Source organism: Sycon ciliatum, chromosome 1 (assembly GCF_964019385.1).
Source record: "Sycon ciliatum chromosome 1, ocSycCili1.1, whole genome shotgun sequence".
NCBI classification, from domain to species: Eukaryota; Metazoa; Porifera; class Calcarea; order Leucosolenida; family Sycettidae; genus Sycon; species Sycon ciliatum.
The window spans coordinates 35827889-35852449 of NC_088643.1; the positions used below are offsets into that span (position 1 = coordinate 35827889).

At 48.9% G+C, this 24561-nt stretch overlaps 1 protein-coding gene across 1 annotated transcript; it reads right to left on the bottom strand.

Annotated features, from left to right (window-relative positions):
* Positions 1-14946: 14946 nt before the first annotated feature.
* On the bottom strand, positions 14947-15447 carry LOC135831041 (uncharacterized). Its single transcript, XM_065343293.1, has one exon. It carries the CDS (start codon positions 15445-15447, stop codon positions 14947-14949), a length of 501 nt encoding a protein of 166 aa, XP_065199365.1.
* Between the last annotated feature and the right edge of the window lie 9114 nt (positions 15448-24561).

A 24561-nucleotide genomic window follows, 5' to 3' on the forward strand; every position in this document is an offset into this window, starting at 1 on the left:
AGACAATCTTTTCGGGATTGGTCTATTCACGATGGTCACTGTCACAGTTGCAGGTGTGAATAGTCGGAAAGGTGAGAAATGGTGAATTTTTATACCATTTCTGCACTTGTATTCTTTCAATATACCTTTGGGTAAATGGGCCCAGCTTCAATGTGGGCGCTGGATTTGCTTAAATTTTTGGTTTGCTAGTAGGCCGCTTGCACTCATAGGCAGTGCCCCAGGAAATTTGACCCTGCTGTAACTGGCTTGAGTTCCAAGTCCGGATGCACGGGCAAAAAGCCCGTAACTGGGAGATAGGTAATTTTTAGGGTTCAGCAGCCCTGGGCAGGTCGTTTATGACAATGTGTATCATTTCTGTTGTGCACTACCCTTTGCGTGTCTGTTGTAGGAATTCACGATGGTCACTGTCCAAGTTGCAGGTGTGAATATTCGAAAAGGTGAGAAATGATGAATTTTGGACCATTTCTGCGCTTGTGTTCTTTCAATGTACCTATGGGTAAATGGGCCCAGCTTCAATGTGGGTGCTGGATTTGCTTAAATTTTTGGTTTGCTAGTAGGCCGCTTGCACTCGTAGGCAGTGCCCCAGAAAATTTGACCCTGCTGTAACTGGCTTGAGCTCCAAGTCCGGATGCACGGGCAAAAAGCCCCAAACTGGGAGATAGGTCATTTTTACGTTTCACCAGCCCTGGGCAGGTCGTTTCTGACAATGTGTGTCATTTCTGTTGTGCACTACCCTTTGCATGTCTGTTGTAGGAATTCACGATGGTCACTGTACAAGTTGCAGGTGTGAATATTCGAAAAGGTGAGAAATGATGAATTTTGGACCATTTCTGCGCTTGTGTTCTTTCAATGTACCTATGGGTAAATGGGCCCAGCTTCAATGTGGGTGCTGGATTTGCTTAAATTTTTGGTTTGCTAGTAGGCCGCTTGCACTCGTAGGCAGTGCCCCAGAAAATTTGACCCTGCTGTAACTGGCTTGAGCTCCAAGTCCGGATGCACGGGCAAAAAGCCCCAAACTGGGAGATAGGTCATTTTTACGTTTCACCAGCCCTGGGCAGGTCGTTTCTGACAATGTGTGTCATTTCTGTTGTGCACTACCCTTTGCATGTCTGTTGTAGGAATTCACGATGGTCACTGTACAAGTTGCAGGTGTGAATAGTCGGAAAGGTGAGAAATGGTGAATTTTGGACCATTTCTGCGCTTGTGTTCTTTCAATGTACCTATCTGTAAATGTTCTTTCAAAGTACCTATCTGTCAATGGGCCCAGATTCAATGTGGGTGCTGGATTTGCTTAAATATTTAGTTTGCTAGTCTGGCGATTGCACTCGTAGGTAGTGCCCCAGGAAAATTGACCCTGGTGTAACTGGCTTGAGTTCCAAGTCCGGATGCACGGACAAAAAGCCCCAACCTGGGAGATAGGTAATTTGTAGGGTTCAGTAACCCTGGGCAGGTCATTTATGCCAATGTGTGTTATTTCTGTTTGGCACTTCCCTTTGCATGTCTGTTGTAGGAATTCACGATGGTCACTGTCCAAGTTGCACGTGTGAATAGTGGGAAAGGCGAGAAATGGTGAATTTTGGACCATTCCTGTGCTTGTGTTCTTTCACTGTACCTATGGGTAAATGGGCCCAGCTTCATTGTGGATGCTGGATTTGCTTAAATTTCGGTTTGCTAGTCGGCCCCTTGCAGTCGTAGGCAGTGTCCCAGGAAATTTGACCCTGCTGTAACTGGCTTGAGTTCCAAGTCCGGATGCACGGGCAAAAAGCCCCAAACTGGGAGATAGGTAATTTTTAGAGTTCGGCAGCCCTTGGCAGGTCGTTTATGACAATGTGTGTCATTTCTGTTCTGCACTTCCCTTTGTGTGTTTGTCGTAGGAATTCACGATGGTCACTGTCCAAGTTGCAGGTGTGAATAGTCGGAAAGGTGAGAAATGGTGAATTTTTGGACCATTTATGCACTTGTGTTCTTTCAATATACCTATGGGTAAATGGGCCCAGCTTCAATGTAGCTGCTGGATTTGCTTAAATTTTTAGTTTGCTAGTAGGCCGCTTGCACTCATAGGCAGTGCCCCAGGAAATTTGACCCTGCTGTAACTGGCTTGAGATCCAAGTCCGGATGCACGGGCAAAAAGCCCGTAACTGGGAGATAGGTAATTTTTAGGGTTCACATCACCAGCAATCAGCGACATCGTGCCTGACAAAAGTTTTTCAAATAAAATATTTCCACCCAAACGTCACTGCTGGTGCTGAGCTCGCGCGATCGAGTGTGAAGTTTTTTTTTGTGATCTCAATGAAAAAGGATTTTTTTGAACTGACGCTGTACACAACAAGCTCTCTGATCTGATCTGCATGTCTTTTTCGGTGGAGGTGATTTTTGTTGTTGTTGTGGCTGGCGACGAGAAGGCTCTCATTTACGCTAGGTATCTCATAGACAGAATGAGCCTGGTTTTTACGCCAAGCTGATGTTTTCAGCAGCAGTCCGCTGTGGAGAAAATTCAAGCAGTCTTAGGGACCTGAAGTTTTCGCTGCTTCTTACCGGATCGACAGTGGGAAAGAAGGTACGTTTATTTTATTGTAATAAATCAGGTCGCGAGGTGGACACAATTGAGCTGTTCGTTGCACTGTGAATTTTGTTGCTTTAGGGTGGCAGCGTGCAGTACCTTGTGAAATGGAGAGACTTTATCCTTTACGAACTTGGGAGTATGAAGATATCAGATATCAGTGACGATCTATCAGGTGATTTCATTTTCATTTTGGGTGAATTTATTGAATGTATTCTTGCATGAATTTGAAATCTCCCTTTTGTTTGCTGTAGATCTTTTGATGGTTCCGGGAATGTTGGGCCCTTTCTCAGATGACGAATGTTTGAGGCTGCTGATGGAGCTTGCACTGCTGTGCAGTGAAAAATAGAAGTGAAATAGTCACAAAAGGCACAATGGAGTTTTACGTGTAATAGTGCTCCACATTATTGTGTCGAGCCCTCTCCGCTGGCAGAAGGAAGTTTTCCTCCTTGAAATGAAATAGTCTATTTCTGACTTTCGAATCAGAAACTGGACAAAGGGGGTTGGGACCGAAGAATTTCCCTGTGAAGTTCTTTCCTCCAGGTTGGGATGCTTGCATGAACGTACATGGACAAGGCCCACGGGCTCACTACCTGATTACCTTCAAGCCTATGATTCGCCGTAGTCCATGTACGTTCCTGCAGTACTCCTCTGGATCTATGACAGGAGGGGATTGTGCTGCCCGGCAGTTTGTCTCTTCCACAGAAAAGGGCATTGATTAATCATGAGCTTACCGCAGAGCACAACGAAAGCATTGTAGCATGAAACTAATTTGTCTGAATACAAATCTGCACAATGGCACAGACGGCTAATGGAGGTAAAGCATAGCATCACCAGCATTGTATTCCTGGAAGCAGTGCAAGTTATAGATTTAGGTATCAATATTTATCTAAGCTTTAGCGAAGTCCGGACGCAGTACATTACTAGTGTGAAAGATACTCAATCTGCGGACAGAACTGTTTCGTCCTTTGTGGACTCGTCAGCGCAGCACAGAGGAAATGAGGCCGAACCTGATAGCAATGGAAATAAAAATTTCCAACCAGGCCCGAACGTACCTTGCCAGAGTGCTCAAACTGACAAGTCAGTGAGCTCTGCATAAAGCAAACAGCAAAGGCACTACCCCACGCAAGAGTGCTCAACTGCTACAAGAGCAGGAGCGAAATACTCAATCTGCGGAAAGAACTGTTTCGTCCTTTGAAAGAAAGAAGAAAAAGCAATGATATCCGTATATACCCGGAAAGAGAGGTGAGAGTGGGTGGGAGTAAGTGAAAGCACTTGTACAAGCTAAACATCTGTGAAACCGGAAAGAGCAGAGAAAAGGCTAAAGCAATTACACAGGCCATGCGTACGAGGTAATTTAGCGGTGAGACCCAAACATTCTTGTAAACCAGAATGCAGCTTCAGCACACATTTTCTATTTCTTCATGTTGCGCTGCTGTTGCCGTTTCCCAACGATATGATGAGGCTCTCCGTTATGCTTCTGCTGGTTTTCCTGTGCAGGTATGTGCTGCCGTAACTCAGAGAAATCTTTGGCCAGGGTAGCCAAGATGGCATCACCCACATCCTCCTCTCCTTCAGGTTCACTTGTAGGTTTGGCATTCATGCTTGACATCTCCTTCAGTACTGTGTAGGTCTTCTCCTATTGGTTTTTGTCTTCCCATACCATTTGCACTGCTCAGTGATGTCGGCGACAGTCGCCTCCAGCTCACCATTTTCCATTTTTTCTTTACTTTTTGGATACGCTGTGTGTCCTTGAGGTAGCATTTGAGGCTGACCAGTTCTTCTACCTTTGTTTTGCAAACATTCTTGTCTAGTGTTCAGTGATCGAACCCAGTCAACGTTGAAGCACCCTTGTTATTTCTTTCCGTTTTTTTTATTCTTGTACACCGCTGCCTGCAACTGTGCATTTTAATAGGTTTGCGAGAATCTCTTTTCACCTGCAGCAACCAGAGTTTGAAAGTACCGACACAAACTGGAAGCATGCCCAGTTTCCAGACAACTAGCTGCTTCAAAAATTCTTATGTCAGATGAGTGACTGGTTGCGCAGCCGACATTATGGTGACATAATGTGTCCTTGTAGTTCTGTTTATTATTACTTGTATATTTCACTGTTCGCGTCAAACTCGGCTAAAGGCCGAGTTTTCCGCATCCGTAGGAACGCTACCACCCTTCAAGGATCGTGTGTTTTAATATTATAGCAGTGTATTTTGGTATTTGCTTTGACCATCAGTCCTTGGCTGATGCTGGTCATACCTTCAACATGTTGACGCGTTTTTCAAGGCATTCAATATATGTAGGCGCAAGATTCTATCTTTTCATACCGAATACCGATGGCTAGTGCTTCCCCACTAGCTGCGGAAGTGTCACATCTGGCTGCGGCCAACTACCCTTTAATTTGTGTGTTGCCGCTATTGCTGTCTATGTCTCTGTGTGTGCCAGTATATGAGGAACGAGAATTGGTGTTATTGTTGTTGTTGTTGTCGTTGTTGTTGTTGTTGTTGTTCTGGTTGTCATGGGCTGTGGCTGTTGAATGTAGGCTGTTGCTTTTGTTGTTGTACTTTTAGTTGAAGCTGCATCACAAATAGGTAACCACCTTGATGATGGTGCACAATATCCGTTGAAGAAGCCGCAAAAAAACACTGTATTCTCGAACCAGTGAGCTGCAGAATGAAACCAAGTATCAAGCTGACAAAGCTGTCAGCCACTCTAAACGAAATTTACACCAAACAAGTTGCTATTTGTCAACAGGCAGTCATAAAATCCGACTCCCTGACTCAGTCACTCTAGACTGCGACTCATACGAGTCGTACAGAGTACTGACTGTAGTCACTGAGTTACAAGTAGTCTACGTCCTTGTACATATGTACATGACAGCATGCATCATGTCATGTCAGTACATCGACATGGCATGCATCCAGCACATGGCCATGGGAAAGCCCATACAAAATGGCCTTCAGAGAAAGCCACGCGGTTGGAGAGGTAGTTTACTCGAAAAACTGAGAAAGAAGTGCTTTTCATCTTCTTGCTGTTCAATGTCAAGCCAGAAACAATTGAGAAGCTGCTTGAAATATGCAGAATGAGGCGATTTCCCAGATCTTTGAAGCTAGAAAGCGCACTGGACCTGCAATCTTTTGGAACTGGTCCTTCTTGAGGACAGAGATCAGACTAGCCAGGTGACAATGTTGTGGTTTGTTGGCTGGCAATATTTGGAGGAAGCTTCAGAAATGACCATGAAGAAGGTCAATTCTTGCTATTTCCTCAAGATCACCAAGGTAACAGATACTTTTCAGTGGAGAAGAAAATCATGATTCTTAGGAGTTGAGGTCGCATCGGTTGTTCAATGTTTTTCACTTTCGTTTTTTTCGTTGTGTAACTGTTTGTCTTGTTGGCGTGGTTCACTGGTTTGATGCCTTACATTTCGATCATGGCCATAGTTCAGAGCAATTTTCTTCTTTCCAAGATCACTCTCTGCAGTAAATGCGCAAATATTTTACGGAATTTCGGACTCTGTGGGATGTCATATAAATATAAGTTTCCGTGCATGGCACGGTAAGTGGAGTTAGCAACACACCAACATCCTTGCCATAAGCAACACTTGTACATGCATAACATGCACGCACTCCGAATTCCCGCGTTTCCACACCGGACTGTGCGGAGCATGCGCATTACTCCAATTCGCCATGCTGTTGTTTCTTGCTCTTCGCTTTGCTGTGCTGACGGTCAAATTGTTTGACTATCGCGGCCAGTTTCTGATCAATATCCGATCAACCATGTCTCTGTCAGTGAGCGATGTCCAGCCAATACGCTCCGTTTGCTTTGCTGCGCTGACGCAGTGACGGTCAAATTGTTTGACAATCGCGGCCAGTTTCTGATCAATATCCGATCAACCATGTCTCTGTCAGTGAGCGATGTCCAGCCATAACGCTCTTTGCTTTGCTGCCTTGACGGTCAAATTGTTTGACAATCGCGGCCAGTTTCTGATCAATATCCGATCAACCATGTCTCTGTCAGTGAGCGATGTCCAGCCAAACTGCGCTCTGCTGAGCTGCGAAACGCACTGGCATCCCGCAATTATTTAGACCCGACAGGAACAAAACCTACTCCGCGGACTCGCCTGCTCGAGTTGAAGTTGGCTCCAGACTACTGTACGCGAGGACTTGGCCGCTCCGGCAGCGGAGCAGAACCTAGCCGAGGCAACTGCAGCCCCATCCCTGGCCTGGGAGACTTTAGTCGGGAGGAGGTTCGCGACGCTTGGAGCACGTATTGTGCGACTTTCGCAGCAGCACACCCCTCCAGGGCCCCCGGAGCCGTTTTCGCACCAGCCCATAATCTTGAAGATGGCTCGGAAATTTAGGTCCCTGATGCTGAGCTCTCCTCTCTAAAGCTGACACGAAGTATGCCTGGCGGCTTTGGCCTGTTTCCCCTCATGTCTGGCCCCGGCTTGGCATTTTTGGGAAGGTTCGTACCATGTAGATAAGGCACAACCATTTGGCCTTAGATCCTCCCCCTTCCGTTCAACAGACCGGCTGATGTGGACTCTCAGCCCAACGGCGACTCTGCAATGATCCTGCTAAGTCTCTTACTCGTCTTCGAGTACAGCGCTTCCGGACTCTCAGCCCATCTACCGACGCAGTGCTGACACACCCTGCACAGTCCACCCTCCAGCAGTTGAGGACGCAACCATGGACCTCATCCGCCAGGGCCTGGCGGCCAGTTCCAGCATAACATGCGCTTCGCTGCCGCGCTCCGAACACTTGTCGCCCTGCGCCAGGGCAAGCCACACTCAGGGACTGATCAGTGCCGGCAGCATTGTTCCAGATCCTGTACTTTGAGTGCATTGCCCACTGTGCTAATGGCTAGCCGCATTGGACGGCACTCACATCAATTGCAGTGTAATAGTAATGCAGATAAATCCTGTTTGGGTCAGGTTGTCAGCGCTGCCGGACTCGCATCCCAACTGCCGAAGTGGTGCCGACACAACCAGCGCAGTCCACCCTCCAGCAGTTGACGACGCAACCATGGACCTCATCCGCCAGGGCCTGGCGGACAGCTCCAGCATGGCATGCGCTTCGCCGCAGCACTCCGAACGCTTGTCGCCCTGCGCCAGGGCAAGCCAACCTCAGGGACTGATCAGTGCCGGCAGCATTGTTCCAGATCCTGTACTTCGAGCACATCGCCCACTATGCTAATGGGCAGCCGCATTGGACGGCACTCACATAAATTGCAGTGTAATAGTAATGCAGATAAATCCTGTCTGGGTCCGGTTGTCAGCGCGTCTGGACTTGCAGCCCAACTGCCGAAGCGGTGCCGGCACAACCAGCGCAGTCCACCCTTCAGCAGTTGATGACGCAACCATGGACCTCATCCGCCAGGGCCTGGCGGGCAGCTCCAGCGCAACATACGCTTCGCTGCAGCGCTCCGAACGCTTGTCACCCCGCACTAGGGCAAGCCATACCCAGTGACTGATCAGTGCCAGCAGCATTGTTCCATATCCGGTACGTTGAGCGCATTGCCCACTATGCTAATGGGCAGCCGCATTGGACGGCACTCACATCAATTGTAGTGTAATAGTAATGTAGATAAATCCTGTTTGGGTCAGGTTGTCGACGCTTCTGGACTCGCAGCCCAACTGCCGACGCAGTGCCGACACAACCAGCGCAGTCCACCCTTCAGCAGTTGACGACGCAACCATGTACTTCATCCGCCAGGGCCTGGCGGACAGCTCCAGCACGACATACGCTTCGCTGCAGCGCTCCGGACGCTTGTCGCCCCCACGCCAGGGCAAGCTACACCCAGGGACTGATCAGTGCCAGCAGCGTTGTTCCAGATCCGGTACGTAGAGCGCATTGCCCACTATGCTAATGGGCAGCCGCATTGGACGGCGCTCGCATCTACTGCTGTAAATAGTAATGCCGATAAATCCTGTTTGGGTCATGTTGTATTTTTGGGAGAACAGTAAGGATCGTGAGTCAGGCCGGCATTGAGCCAAGTGCGCCTATATTCGCTCACAAGTGCATCCTTTAAGCCATCCCGTAAGGGAGAACAGTAGGGATCGTGGGTCAGGCCGGCATTGAGCCAAGTGCGCCTACATTCGCCCACAAGTGCATCCCTACTGCATGCTCGTGTATTGACACATCTGAATTCAACAGTAGGGATCGTGGGTCAGGCCGGCATTGAGCCAAGTGCGCCTACATTCGCCCACAAGTGCATCCCTACTGCATGCTCGTGTATTGACACATCTGAATTCAACAGTAGGGATCGTGGGTCAGGCCGGCATTGAGCCAAGTGCGCCTACATTCGCCCACAAGTGCATCCCTACTGCATGCTCGTGTATTGACACATCTGAATTCAACAGTAGGGATCGTGGGCAGGCCGGCATTGAGCCAAGTGCGCCTACATTCGCCCACAAGTGTATCCCTACTGCATGCTCGTGTATTGACACATCTGAATTCTCGCCGGGCAATTGTTGCCCCAGTTAGTGTCGGCATTGGCCATACTAACGCACAGCGGTGCTTGCAATACTAGCTCTGGCATTGGACCAGAATATTGCATATTGCATACGGCAATTGTTGCCTATCTCCTGGAAATACAACGCGTAATAGCTCCCAAACAGGTCGGCTTGTTGTGTGGTTGGTAATTGCTGGTAATGAGCAGCCCTGGGCAGGTCGTTTATGACAATGTGTGTCATTTCTGTTGTGCACTACCCTTTGCGTGTCTGTTGTAGGAATTCACGATAGTCACTGTCCAAGTTGCAGGTGTGAATATTCGGAAAGGTGAGAAATGATGAATTTTGGACCATTTCTGAGCTTCTGTTCTTTCAATGTACCTATGGGTAAAATACCCCAGCTTCAATGTGGATGCTGGATTTGCTTAAATTTTTGGTTTGCTAGTAGGCCGCTTGCACTCGTAGGCAGTGCCCCAGAAAATTTGACCCTGCTGTAACTGGCTTGAGTTCCAAGTCCGGATGCACGGGCAAAAAGCCCCAAACTGGGAGATAGGTCATTTTTAGGGTTCAGCAGCCCTGGGCAGGTTGTTTATGACAATGTGTGTCATTTCTGTTGTGCACTACCCTTTGCGTGTCTGTTGTAGGAATTCACGGTGGTCACTGTCCAAGTTGCAGGTGTGAATAGTCGGAAAGGTGAGAAATGGACAATTTTGGACCATTTCTGCGCTTGTGTTCTTTCAAAGTACCTATCTGTAAATGGGCCCAGATTCAATGTGGGTGCTGGATTTGTTTAAATTTTTAGTAAGCTAGTCTGGCGTTTGCACTCGTAGGTAGTGCCCCAAGAAATTTGACCCTGCTGTAACTGGCTTGAGTTCCAAGTCCGGATGCACGGGCAAAACGCCCCAAACTGGGAGATAGCTCATTTTTACGTCTCACCAGCCCTGGGCAGGTCGTTTCTGACAATGTGTGTCATTTCTGTTGTGCACTACCCTTTGCGTGTCTGTTGTAAGAATTCACGATGGTCACTGTACAAGTTACAGGTGTGAATAGTCGGAAAGGTGAGCAATGGTGAATTTTGGACCATTTCTGCGCTTGTGTTCTGTGCAATGTTCATGTGGATAAATGGGCCCAGCTTCAATGTAGTTGCTGGATTTGCTAAAACTTTTGGTTTGCTTGTCGGGCGTTTGCACTCGTACGCAATGCCCCAAAACATTTGACCCTGCTCTTACTGGCTTGAGTTCCAAGTCCAGATGCACGGGCAAAAAGTCCCAACCTGGGAGATAGGTAATTTTTAGGGTTCAGCAGGCCTGGGCAGGTCGTGTATGACAATGTGTGTCATTTCTGTTGTGCACTTCTCTTTGTGTGTCTGTTGTAGGAATTCACGATAGTCACTGTCCAAGTTGCAGTTGTGAATAGTCGGAAAGATGAGAAATGGTGAATTTTGGACCATTTCTGCACTTGTGTTCTTTCAATGTACCTATGGGTAAATGGGCCCAGCTTCAATGTGGCTGCTGGATTTGCTTCAATTTTTGGTTTGCTAGTAGGCCGCTTGCACTCGTAGGCAGTGCCCCAGGAAGTTTGACCCTGCTGTAACTGGCTTGAGTTCCAAGTCCGGATGCACGGGCAAAAAGCCCCAAACTGGGAGATAGGTCATTTTTAGGGTTCAGCAGCCCTGGGCAGGTTGTTTATGACAATGTGTGTCATTTCTGTTGTGCACTACCCTTTGCGTGTCTGTTGTAGGAATTCAAGATGGTCACTGTCCAAGTTGCAGGTGTGAATAGTGGGAAAGGCGAGAAATGGTGAATTTTGGACCATTTCTGCGCTTGTGTTCTTTCAATGTACCTATGGGTAAATGGGCCCAGCTTCAATGTGGATGCTGGGTTTGTTTAAATGTTTCGTTTGCTAGTAGGCCGCTCGCACTCGTAGGCAGTGCCTCAGGAAATTTGTCCCTGCTGTAACTGGCTTGAGTTCCAAGTCCGGATGCACGGTTAAAATGCCCCAAACTGGGAGATAAGGAATTTTTAGGGTTCAGCAGCCCTGGGCAGGTCGTTTATGAAAATCTGTGCAATTTCTGTTGTGCACTTCCCTTTGTGTGTCTGTTGTCGGAATTCACGATAGTCACTGTCCAAGTGGCAGGTGTGAATAGTCGGAGAGGTGAGAAATGGTGAATTTTGGACCATTTCTGCACTTGTGTTCTTTCAATGTACCTATGGGTAAATGGGCCCAGCTTCAATGTGGCTGCTGGATTTGCTTAAATTTTTGGTTTGCTAGTAGGCCGCTTGCACTCGTAGGCAATGCCCCAGGAAATTTGACCCTGCTGTAACTGGTTTGAGTTCCAAGTCCGGATGCACGGTCCAAAAGCCCCAAACTGATAGAAAGGGAATTTTTAGGGTTTAGCCCCTGGGCAGGTCGTTTATGACAATGTGTGTCATTCTTGTTGTGCACTACCGTTTGCGTGTCTGTTGTAGGAATTCACGATGGTCACTGTCCAAGTTGCAGGTGTGAATAGTGGGAAAGGTGAGAAATGGTGAATTTTGGACCATTTCTGCACTTGTGTTCTTTCAATGTACGGATGGGTAAATGGACCCAGCTTCAATGTGGGTGCTGGATTTGCTAAAACGTTTGGTTTGCTAGTCGGCCGCTTGCACTCGTAGATGGTGCCCCTGGAAATTTGACCCTGCTGTAACTGGCTTGAGTTCCAAGTCCGGATGCACGGGCAAAATGCCGCAAACTGGGAGATAGGCAATATTTAGGGTTCAGCAGCCCTGGGCAGGTCGTTTCTGACAATGTGTGTCATTTCTGTTGTGCACTACCCTTCGCGTGTCTGTTGTAGCAATTACCGATGGTCACTGTCCAAGTTGCAGGTGTGAATAGTGGAAAAGGCGAGAAATGGTGAATTTTGGACCATTTCTGCGCTTGTGTTCTTTCAATGTACCTATGGGTAAATGGGCCCAGCTTCAATGTGGATGCTGGGTTTGTTTAAATGTTTGGTTTGCTAGTAGGGCGCTCGCACTCGTAGGCAGTGCCTCAGGAAATTTGACCCTGCTGTAACTGGCTTGAGTTCCAAGTCCGGATGCACGGGCAAAAAGCCCCAAACTGGGAGTTAGGGAATTTTTAGGGTTCAGCAGCCCTGGGCAGGTCGTTTATGACAATCTGTGCAATTTCTGTTATGCACTTCCCTCTGTGTGTCTGTTGTCGGAATTCACGATAGGCACTGTCCAAGTTGCAGGTGTGAACAGTCGGAAAGGTGAGAAATGGTGAATTTTGGACCATTTCTGCACTTGTGTTCTTTCAATGTACCTATGGGTAAATGGGCCCAGCTTCAATGTGGCTGCTGGATTTGCTTAAATTTTTGGTTTGCTAGTAGGCCGCTTGCACTCGTAGGCAATGCCCCAGGAAATTTGACTCTGCTGTAACTGGTTTGAGTTCCAAGTCCGGATGCACGGTCCAAAAGCCCCAAACTGATAGATAGGGAATTTTTAGGGTTTAGCCCCTGGGCAGGTCGTTTATGACAATGTGTGTCATTCTTGTTGTGCACTACTCTTTGCGTGTCTGTTGTAGGAATTCACGATTGTCACTGTCCAAGTTGCAGGTGTGAATAGTGGGAAAGGTGAGAAATGGTGAATTTTGGACCATTTCTGCACTTGTGTTCTTTCAATGTACCTATCTGGAAATGGGCCCAGATTCAAAGTGGGTGATGGATTTGCTTAAATTTTTAGTTTGCTAGTCTGGCGATTGCACTCGTAGGTAGTTCCCCAGGAAATTTGACCCTGCTGTAACTGGCTTGAGTTCCAAATCCGGATGCACGGACAAAAAGCCCCAAACTGGGAGATAGGTAATTTGTAGGGTTCAGCAACCCTGCGTAGGTCATTTATGACAATGTGTGTCATTTCTGTTTGGCACTTCCCTTTGCGTGTCTGTTGTAGGAATTCACGATGGTCACTGTCCAAGTTGCAGGTGTGAATAGTGGGAAAGGTGAGAAATGGTGAATTTTGGACCATTCCTGCGCTTGTGTTCTTTCACTCTACCTATGGGTAAATGGGCCCAGCTTCAATGTGGATGCTGGATTTGCTTAAATTTCGGTTTGCTAGTCGGCCCCTTGCACTCGTAGGCAGTGTCCCATGAAATTTGAGCCTGCTGTAACTGGCTTGAATTCCAATTCCGGATGCACGGGCAAAAAGCCCCAAACTGGGAGATAGGTAATTTTTACATTTCAGCAGCCCTGGGCAGGTCGTTTCTGACAAGGTGTGTCATTTTTGTTTGGCACCACCCTTTGTGTGTCTGTTGTAGGATTCTCACGATAGTCACTGTCCAAGTTCCAGGTGTGAATAGTCGGAAAGTTGAGAAATGGTGAATTTTGGACCATTTCTGCACTTGTGTTCTTTCAATGTACCTATGGGTAAATGGGCCCAGCTTCAATGTGGCGGCTGGATTTGCTTAAATTTTTGGTTTGCTAGTAGGCCGCTTGCACTCATAGGCAGTGCCCCAGGAAATTTGACCCTGCTGTAACTGGCTTGAGATCCAAGTCCGGATGCACGGGCAAAAAGCCCGTAACTGGGAGATAGGGAATTTTTAGGGTTCAGCAGCCCTAGGCAGGTCGTTTATGACAATGTGTGTCATTTCTGTTGTGCACTACCCTTTGCGTGTCTGTTGTAGGAATTCACGATGGTCACTGTCCAAGTTGCAGGTGTGAATATTCGGAAAGGTGAGAAATGATGATTAACAACCACACAAGCCGACCTGTTTGGGAGCTATTACGCGTTGTATTATCAGGGCATAGGCAACAATTGCCGCATGCAGTATGCAATACTATGGACCAATGCCGTAGTATCGCAGGCAACAATTGCCGCATGCAGTATGCAATACTATGGACCAATGCCGTAGTATCGCAGGCAACAATTGCCGCATGCAGTATGCAATACTATGGACCAATGCCGTAGTATCGCAAGCACCAATGTGCGTTAGACTGGCCAATGCCAGGGCTAATGGGGGCAACAATTGCCCGGCGTGTCAATACACGCATACGGTAGGGATGCACTTGTGAGCACATGTAGGCGCACTTGGCTCAATGCCGGCCTGACCCACGATCCCTACCGTTCTCCCTTCCGGGATGGCTTAGAATAGAATGATGGTTAGAGATGATGGGGTGGGTGGTGGTGCTCAAAAACTGGCCAAGGTTGTCAAGCGATCTGACTGTTGGCGCAGCAAGGATGAAGAAGAAGCAGCATCGAGAGCCGGAGTAATGCGCATGCTCCGCGTGGTCCCGTGCCGGGGCGCGGGAGTTCGGAGTGCGTGTTCTGCACGGGCACGTGATGCGCTATGGCAAGTACGTGCAAATTATGTTAGGAATGTAATTGTTGGTGGGTTGCTAACTTCACTTACCGTGCCATGCACGGAAACTTATATTTAACAACCACACAAGCCGACCTGTTTGGGAGCTGTTACGCGTTGTATTATCAGGGCATAGGCAACAATTGCCGCATGCAGTATGCAATACTATGGACCAATGCCGTAGTATCGCAGGCAACAATTGCCGCATGCAGTATGCAATACTATGGACCAATGCCGTAGTATCGCAGGCAACAATTGCCGCATGCAGTATGCAATACTATGGACCAATGCCGTAGTATCGCAAGCACCAATGTGCGTTAGACTGGCCAATGCCAGGGCTAATGGGGGCAACAATTGCCCGGCGTGTCAATACACGCATACGGTAGGGATGCACTTGTGAGCACATGTAGGCGCACTTGGCTCAATGCCGGCCTGACCCACGATCCCTACCGTTCTCCCAAAATACAACATGACCCAAACAGGAATTATCGGCATTACTATAGTTATAGTAGCGTTACTATAGTTATAGTATGATAGGTATATCATATGTACACTACAGCTGTTGCTAGGGCCGTCCAATGCGGCTACCCATTAGCATAGCGGGCAGAGACTAGAACAATGCCGCTGGCAATGCTCTGTCTGCGACAGGGGTGCGGACATAGCGGAGGTAGGCAGAGCTTTGCCACCTGCCGGCGGTCTTCAGCACGCACTCAGGCACGCCAGCTTTGCCTGCCAGCGTTGCAGTGCCTCGTCTGAGGCTGTGGCTGCACACGTCTTTGTTAGGCAAGGCTGTTTGTAGTAGCCTGTTGATGTTATGCGGCTTCAGGGGCGTGCCGTCATCATAGCGATAGAGCGGGCCAGGTGCCGAGCCACGGGCTGCTAGGTAGCTGGTGGCTGCCGTGTGCGGGCATGTCGGCGAGCCTGTCCTCCTGACGCTAATGTCCTGGCCGCTGCCGTATTGGCTCGTCTTTGTCACACGCAGGCGCAGCTCCACGCGGTCTGGGTACATGGTCGCATCGCTGTACTCAAGGCCGGCGCCCCGTGCCGTGAAGGTGTACTCGTTGACTCTGAGCAGCCCGTGGAAGGCCAGAGTCACGGCGCTCCAGAGCATGGCGCGGTTGTGCGGGCTAGGCACGGTGGACTGCAGGTAGTGCTGTACACCAGCCAGATCGTCCAAAGTTGCGGCCCGCGTCGTCAACTGCTGAAGGGTGGACTGCGCTGGTTGTGTCGGCACTGCGTCGGCAGTTGGGCTGCGAGTCCAGAAGCGTCGACAACCTGACCCAAACAGGATTTATCTACATTACTATTACACTACAATTGATGTGAGTGCCGTCCAATGCGGCTGCCCATTAGCATAGTGGGCAATGCGCTCAACGTACCGGATATGGAACAATGCTGCTGGCACTGATCAGTCACTGGGTATGGCTTGCCCTAGTGCGGGGTGACAAGCGTTCGGAGCGCTGCAGCGAAGCGTATGTTGTGCTGGAGCTGCCCGCCAGGCCCTGGCGGATGAGGTCCATGGTTGCGTCATCAACTGCTGAAGGGTGGACTGCGCTGGTTGTGCCGGCACCGCTTCGGCAGTTGGGCTGCAAGTCCAGACGCGCTGACAACCGGACCCAGACAGGATTTATCTGCATTACTATTACACTGCAATTTATGTGAGTGCCGTCCAATGCGGCTGCCCATTAGCATAGTGGGCGATGTGCTCGAAGTACAGGATCTGGAACAATGCTGCCGGCACTGATCAGTCCCTGAGGTTGGCTTGCCCTGGCGCAGGGCGACAAGCGTTCGGAGTGCTGCGGCGAAGCGCATGCCATGCTGGAGCTGTCCGCCAGGCCCTGGCGGATGAGGTCCATGGTTGCGTCGTCAACTGCTGGAGGGTGGACTGCGCTGGTTGTGTCGGCACCACTTCGGCAGTTGGGATGCGAGTCCGGCAGCGCTGACAACCTGACCCAAACAGGATTTATCTGCATTACTATTACACTGCATTTGATGTGAGTGCCGTCCAATGCGGCTAGCCATTAGCACAGTGGGCAATGCACTCAAAGTACAGGATCTGGAACAATGCTGCCGGCACTGATCAGTCCCTGAGTGTGGCTTGCCCTGGCGCAGGGCGACAAGTGTTCGGAGCGCGGCAGCGAAGCGCATGTTATGCTGGAACTGGCCGCCAGGCCCTGGCGGATGAGGTCCATGGTTGCGTCCTCAACTGCTGGAGGGTGGACTGTGCAGGGTGTGTCAGCACTGCGTCGGTAGATGGGCTGAGAGTCCGGAAGCGCTGTACTCGAAGACGAGTAAGAGACTTAGCAGGATCATTGCAGAGTCGCCGTTGGGCTGAGAGTCCACATCAGCCGGTCTGTTGAACGGAAGGGGGAGGATCTAAGGCCAAATGGTGGTGCCTTATCTACATGGTACGAACCTTCCAAAAAATGCCAAGCCGGGGGCCAGACATGAGGGGAAACAGACCAAAGCCGCCAGGCATACTTCGTGTCAGCTTTAGAGAGGAGAGCTCAGCATCAGGGACCTAAATTTCCGAGCCATCTTGAAGATTATGGGCTGGTGCGAAAACAGCTCCGGGGGCCCTGGAGGGGTGTGCTGCTGCGTCAGTCGCACAATACGTGCTCCAAGCGTCGCGAACCTCCTCCCGACTTAAGTCTCCCAGGCCAGGGATGGGGCTGCAGTTGCCTCGGCTAGGTTCTGCTCCGCTGCCGGAGCGGCCAAGTCCTCGCGTACAGTACTCAGTAGTCTGGAGCCAACTTCAACTCGAGCAGGCGAGTCCGCGGAGTAGGTTTTGTTCCTGTCGGGTCTAAATAATTGCGGGATGCCAGTGCGTTTCGCAGCTCAGCAGAGCGCATTTTGGCTGGACATCGCTTACTGACAGAGACATGGTTGATCGGATATTGATCAGAAACTGGCCGCGATTGTCAAACAATTTGACCGTCAAGGCAGCAAAGCAAAGAGCGTTATGGCTGGACATCGCTCACTGACAGAGACATGGTTGATCGGATATTGATCAGAAACTGGCCGCGATTGTCAAACAATTTGACCGTCACTGCGTCAGCGCAGGAAAGCAAGCGGAGCATTTTGGCTGGACATCGCTCACTGACAGAGACCTGGTTGATCGGATATTGATCAGAAACTGGCCGCGATAGTCAAACAATTTGACCGTCAGCACAGCAAAGCGAAGAGCAAGCTCAAAAACTGGCCAAGGTTGTCAAGCGATCTGTCAGCACAGCAAAGCGAAGAGCAAGCTCAAAAACTGGCCAAGGTTGTCAAGCGATCTGACTGTTGGCGCAGCAAGGATGAAGAAGAAGCAGCATCGAGAGCCGGAGTAATGCGCATGCTCCGCGTGGTCCCGTGCCGGGGCGCGGGAGTTCGGAGTGCGTGTTCTGCACGGGCACGTGATGCGCTATGGCAAGTACGTGCAAATTATGTTAGGAATGTAATTGTTGGTGGGTTGCTAACTTCACTTACCGTGCCATGCACGGAAACTTATATATTTTGGACCATTTCTGCGCTTCTGTTCTTTCAATGTACCTATGGGTAAATGGGCCCAGCTTCAATGTGGATGCTGGATTTGCTTAAATTTTTGGTTTGCTAGTAGGCCGCTTGCACTCGTAGGCAGTGCCCCAGAAAATTTGACCCTGCTGTAACTGGCTTGAGTTCCAAGTCCGGATGTACGGGCAAAAAGCCCCAAACTGGGAAATAGGTCATTTTTACGTTTCAGCAGCCCTGCGCAGGTCGTTTATGACAATGTGTGTCATTTTCTGTTGTGCACTACCCTTTGTATATCTGTTGTAGGAGTTCACGATGGTCACTGTCCAAGTTGCAGGTGTGAATCGTTGGAAAGGTGAGAAATGGTGAATTTTGGACCATTTATGCGCTTGTGTTCTTTTCAATGTTCATGTGGATAAATGGGCCCAGCTTCAATGTGGGTGCTGGATTTGCTTAAACTTTTGGTTTGCTTGTCGGGCGCTTGCACTCGTACGCAATGCCCCAAAAAATTTGACCCTGCTCTTACTGGCTTGAGTTCCAAGTCCAGATGCACGGGCAAAAAGTCCCAAACTGGGAGATAGGTAATTTTTAGGGTTCAGCAGCCCTGGGCCGGTCGTGTATGACAATGTGTGTCATTTCTGTTGTGCACTTCTCTTTGTGTGTCTGTTGTCGGAATTCACGATAGTCACTGTCCAAGTTGCAGTTGTGAATAGTCGGAAAGGTGAGAAATGGTGAATTTTGGACCATTTCTGCACTTGTGTTCTTTCAATGTACCTATGGGTAAATGGGCCCAGCTTCAATGTGGCGGCTGGATTTGCTTAAATTTTTGGTTTGCTAGTAGGCCGCTTGCACTCGTAGGCAGTGCCCCAGGAAATTTTACCCTGCTATAACTGGCTTGAGTTCCAAGTCCGGATGCACGGGCAAAAAGCCCCAAACTGGGAGATAGGTCATTTTTAGGGTTTAGCAGCCCTGGGCAGGTTGTTTATGACAATGTGTGTCATTTCTGTTGTGCACTACCCTTTGCGTGTCTGTTGTAGGAATTCACGATGGTCACTGTCCAAGTTGCAGGTGTGAATAGTCGGAAAGGTGAGAAATGGTGAATTTTGGACCATTTTTGCGCTTGTGTTCTTTTCAATGTACCTATGGGTAAATGCCCCCACCTTCAATGTGGCTGCTGGATTTGCCTAAAATTTTGGACTGCTCGTCGGCCGCTTGCACTCGTAGGCAGTGCCCCAGGAAATTTGACCCTGCTGTAACTGGCTTGAGTTCCAAGTCCGGAAGCACGGGCAAAAAGCCCCAAACTGGGAGATACATGTAGGTTTTTTTTTACGTTTCAGCAGCCCTTGGCAGGTCGTTTATGACAATGTGTGTCATTTCTGTTTGGCACCACCCTTTGTGTGTCTGTTGTAGGATTCTCACGATAGTCACTGTCCAAATTCCAGGTGTGAATAGTCGGAAAGGTGAGAAATGGTGAATTTTGGACCATTTCTGCACTTGTGTTCTTTCAATGTACCTATGGGTAAATGGGCCCAGCGTCAATGTGGTTGCTGGATTTGCTTAAATTTTTGGTTTCCTAGTAGGCCGCTTTCACTCATAGGCAGTGCCCCAGGAAATTTGACCCTGCTGCAACTGGCTTGAGATCCAAGTCCGGATGCACGGGCAAAAAGCCCGTAACTGGGAGATAGGGAATTTTTAGGGTTCAGCAGCCCTGGGCAGGTCGTTTATGACAATGTGTGTCATTTTTGTTGTGCACTACCCTTTGCGTGTCTGTTGTAGGAATTCACGATGATCACTGTCCAAGTTGCAGGTGTGAATATTCGGAAAGGCGAGAAATGATGAATTTTGGACCATTTGTGCGCTTCTGTTCTTTCAATGTACCTATGGGTAAAAGACCCCAGCTTCAATGTGGATGCTGGATTTGCCTAAATTTTTGGTTTGCTAGTAGGCCGCTTGCACTCGTAGGCAGTTCCCCAGGAAATTTGACCCTGCTGTAACTGGCTTGAGTTCCAAGTCCGGATGCACGGGCAAAAAGCCCCAAACTGGGAGATAGGTCATTTTTACGTTTCACCAGCCCTGGGCAGGTCGTTTATGACAATGTGTGTCATTTTCTGTTGTGCACTACGCTTTGCATGTCTCCTGTAGGAATTCACGATGGTCACTGTCCAAGTTGCAGGTGTGAATAGTCGGAAAGGTGAGAAATGGTGAATTTTGGACCATTTCTGCGCTTGTGTTCTTTTCAATGTTCGTGTGGATAAATGGGCGCATCTTCAATGTGGGTGCTGGATTTGCTGAAACTTTTGGTTTGCTTGTCGGGCGCTTGCACTCGTACGCAATGCCCCAGAAAATTTGACCCTGCTCTTACTGGCTTGAGTTCCAAGTCCAGATGCACGGGCAAAAAGTTCCAAACTGGGATATAGGTAATTTTTAGGGTTCAGCAGCCCTGCGCTGGTCGTTTATGACAATTTGTGTCATTTCTGTTGTGCACTTCTCTTTGCGTGTCTGTTGTAGGAATTCACGATGGTCACTGTCCAAGTTGCAGGTGTGAATAGTGGGAAAGGTGAGAAAGGGTGAATTTTGGACCATTTCTGCACTTGTGTTCTTTCAATGTACCTATGGGTAAATGGGCCCAGCTTCAATGTGGCTGCTGGATTTGCTTAAATTTTTGGTTTGCTAGTAGGCCGCTTGCACTCGTAGGCAGTGCCCCAGAAAATTTGACCCTGCTGTAACTGGCTTGAGTTCCAAGTCCGGATGCACGGGCAAAAAGAAAAAAAGCTGGGAGATAGGTCATTTTTAGGGTTCAGCAGCCCTGGGCAGGTCGTGTATGACAATGTGTGTCATTTCTGTTGTGCACTTCTCTTTGTGTGTCTGTTGTAGGAATTCCCGATGGTCACTGTCCAAGTTGCAGGTGTGAATAGTGGGAAAGGTGAGAAATGGTGAATTTTGGACCATTTCTGCACTTGTGTTCTTTCAATGTACCTATAGATAAGTGGACCCAGCTTCAATGTGGGTGCTGGGTTTGCTTAAATTTTTGGTTTGCTTGTCGGCCGCTTGCACTGGTACGCAATGCCCCAGGAAATTTGACCCTGCTGTATCTGGCTTGAGTTCCAAGTCCGGATGTACGGGTAAAAAGCCCTAAACTTGGAGGTAGGTTATTTTCAGGGTTTAGCAGCCCTGGGCAAGTCGTTTATGACAATATGTGTCATTTCTGTTTCGCACTACCCTTTGTGTGCTTATCGCAGGAATTTATGATGGTCACTGTCCATGTTGCCGCTGTGAATAGTCGGAAAGGTGAGAAATGGTGAAACTTTGACCATATGTGCGCGCCTGTTCCTTTCAATGTACCTATGGGTAAATGGGCCCAGCTTCAATGTGGCCGCTGGAATTGCTTAGATTTTTGGTTTGCTAGTAGGCCGCTTGCAGTCGTAGGCAGTGCCCCACGAAATCTGACCCAACCGTAACTGGCTTGAATTCCAAGGCCGGATGCATGGGCAAAAAGCCTTCAATAATTTTCATTCTCGGTCAATCATCCCGTTTGGCCGGAGCACCTGGAATCCCTATCCCATGGCGCTGTGTGACTGTGTGACTGTGTGACTGTGTGACTGTGTGAATGTGTGACTGTGTGACTGTGTGACTGTGTGACTGTGTGATTGTGTGATTGTGTGATGTCAAAGATGGATGTACATGTTGTAACGCTACGGTGTATTTTGCAACAGCTCCTTGTCTTGAGAAACCTCTGCTGTATGCACCTATTGTCTTGCAGCTTGTGTGCGCACATTGTCACCGAGACTGCATGGACCGAGCAGTTCAAGCACTAGTGCAACTTGCGACATGACGAAGTGCTGGTGATGCAGAACGCAGAGTACAACGGGACCAGTGATTGGTCAGTGCTGCTGATGCAGAACGCGGAGTACAGCGGGACCAGTGATTGGTCAGTGCTGCTGATGCAGAACTCAGAGTACAACGGGACCAGTGATTGGTCAGTACTGCTGATGCAGAACGCAGAGTACAACGGGACCAGTGATTGGTCAGTACTGCTGATGCAGAACACAGAGTACAACGGGACCAGTGATTGGTCAGTGCTGCTGATGCAGAACTCAGAGTACAACGGGACCAGTGATTGGTCAGTGCTGCTGATGCAGAACGCAGAGTACAACGGGACCAGTGATTGGTCAGTGCTGCTGATGCAGAACACAGAGTACAACGGGACCAGTGATTGGTCAGTGCTGCTGATGCAGAACGCGGAGTACAGCGGGACCAGTGATTGGTCAGTGCTGCTGATGCAGAACTCAGAGTACAACGGGACCAGTGATTGGTCAGTACTGCTGATGCAGAACGCAGAGTACAACGGGACCAGTGATTGGTCAGTACTGCTGATGCAGAACACAGAGTACAACGGGACCAGTGATTGGTCAGTGCTGCTGATGCAGAACTCAGAGTACAACGGGACCAGTGATTGGTCAGTGCTGCTGATGCAGAACGCAGAGTACAACGGGACCAGTGATTGGTCAGTGCTGCTGATGCAGAACACAGAGTACAACGGGACCAGTGATTGGTCAGTGCTGCTGATGCAGAACACAGAGTACAACGGGACCAGTGATTGGTCAGTGCTGCTGATGCAGAACACAGAGTACAACGGGACCAGTGATTGGTCAGTACTGCTGATGCAGAACACAGAGTACAACGGGACCAGTGATTGGTCAGTGCTGCTGATGCAGAACACAGAGTACAACGGGACCAGTGATTGGTCAGTGCTGCTGATGCAGAACACAGAGTACAACGGGACCAGTGATTGGTCAGTACTGCTGATGCAGAACACAGAGTACAACGGGACCAGTGATTGGTCAGTGCTGCTGATGCAGAACTCAGAGTACAACGGGACCAGTGATTGGTCAGTGCTGCTGATGCAGAACGCAGAGTACAACGGGACCAGTGATTGGTCAGTGCTGCTGATGCAGAACACAGAGTACAACGGGACCAGTGATTGGTCAGTGCTGCTGATGCAGAACACAGAGTACAACGGGACCAGTGATTGGTCAGTGCTGCTGATGCAGAACACAGAGTACAACGGGACCAGTGATTGGTCAGTACTGCTGATGCAGAACACAGAGTACAACGGGACCAGTGATTGGTCAGTGCTGCTGATGCAGAACACAGAGTACAACGGGACCAGTGATTGGTCAGTGCTGCTGATGCAGAACACAGAGTACAACGGGACCAGTGATTGGTCAGTGCTGCTGATGCAGAACACAGAGTACAACGGGACCAGTGATTGGTCAGTGCTGGTGATGCAGAACGCAGAGTACAACGGGACCAGTGATTGGTCAGTGCTGCTGATGCAGAACACAGAGTACAACGGGACCAGTGATTGGTCAGTACTGAACTGCATAGTGTACAGCTGCTGCTACTGCCGCCGCCATTGTCACCATTCTACCCATGACCATCAGTAGGCACTGGTACTGATGTCTTTTGCAAATGTGCGTACCACTAGTTTGTAGCCAGCCGCTAAGTAATAATCTACTGCTTTGCCAACGCACGCAATACATACCGTCTTTGCCGGAGTATGACGCGCACCTGAGTATATAAGGCGCACCCCCTCTTTTGAGCAAGGTTTTGGCAACTCGTGGTATATGCGGATATCCTGAGTATAATGCGCCGCCGCCGCCTAGATTTGAGATTTGAGAACATTATCGATGGTAAAGGCAGTACTATAGTGTGACCATTGTCAGAATTTTTCCTAAAAAAATGAGCATGCGTATGGCTTGCGCAGGGTCAGAGGTCAGAGGTGGCACACTTCACAGCAGTTTTACTAATTGTACTACTTCTCGAAGTACAGTACATGCATTTTCATATTTGCATAGTGTGCACCTGCGATTTGGGGCCAGAACGAATAGTGCCTCTAAAGTGCGCACTATACTCCAGCAAATACGGTAGTGTGACTTCTTCTGCAGCTAGTACATGTGTGGTAGAATTTGAGTGCGTTGATACAGCGGCTGTAGTACAGCATATTGGTGTTGATTATGATCTCTATCCGTCAGTTCTCTGCACTGTATCTCTACCCCAGTACATAGGCTGAAGACTACCCTGCAGTGCTGTATCTCTACCCCAGTACATAGGCTGAAGACTACCCTGCACTGCTGTATCTCTACCCCAGTACATAGGCTGAAGACTAACCTGCAGTCATTAAAATCTGTGCACTGTACTGCATCCGCGCCGCTCTGCTTTATTTAGCATGATCATATTCAGATGAGATGCTATACTACTCCGTCTGCAGAATCTGAACGGTATGACCTTGTACATATTACTGGTCTGAGTTCTACCTTAGACCAGTGACGGGTTTATTTGCTGAGTCTCTAAGATGCTACTACTGGTACTATGCTGTCCCCGGGGAAAATCGCTGAAAAATCGCAAAAAGAAAAGGAAAAACGCGGCATAATATGGCATCATTTGCGGTGAATTTGCGGTAAATATGCGGTACATATGCGGTGAATATTATTGATATGGCAAGTTTGCAGTTTATATGAGGCAATTTTCAGTGAGTATGTAGTGAAATCAATCAGTTACAAGTCTCTGGTGTAAGCACTCGTCATATTTGAGTACAAAGCCGCCACGATGAGACGTTGCTGACCGAACAGTGCACTGTGTGTACGTGTAGTGCAACAAAACGTTCAAAAAACGCGGGAAAATAGCGGAAACGCGGTCTTTTAAAAAATCGCAAAAAAAAACGCGGGGAAAA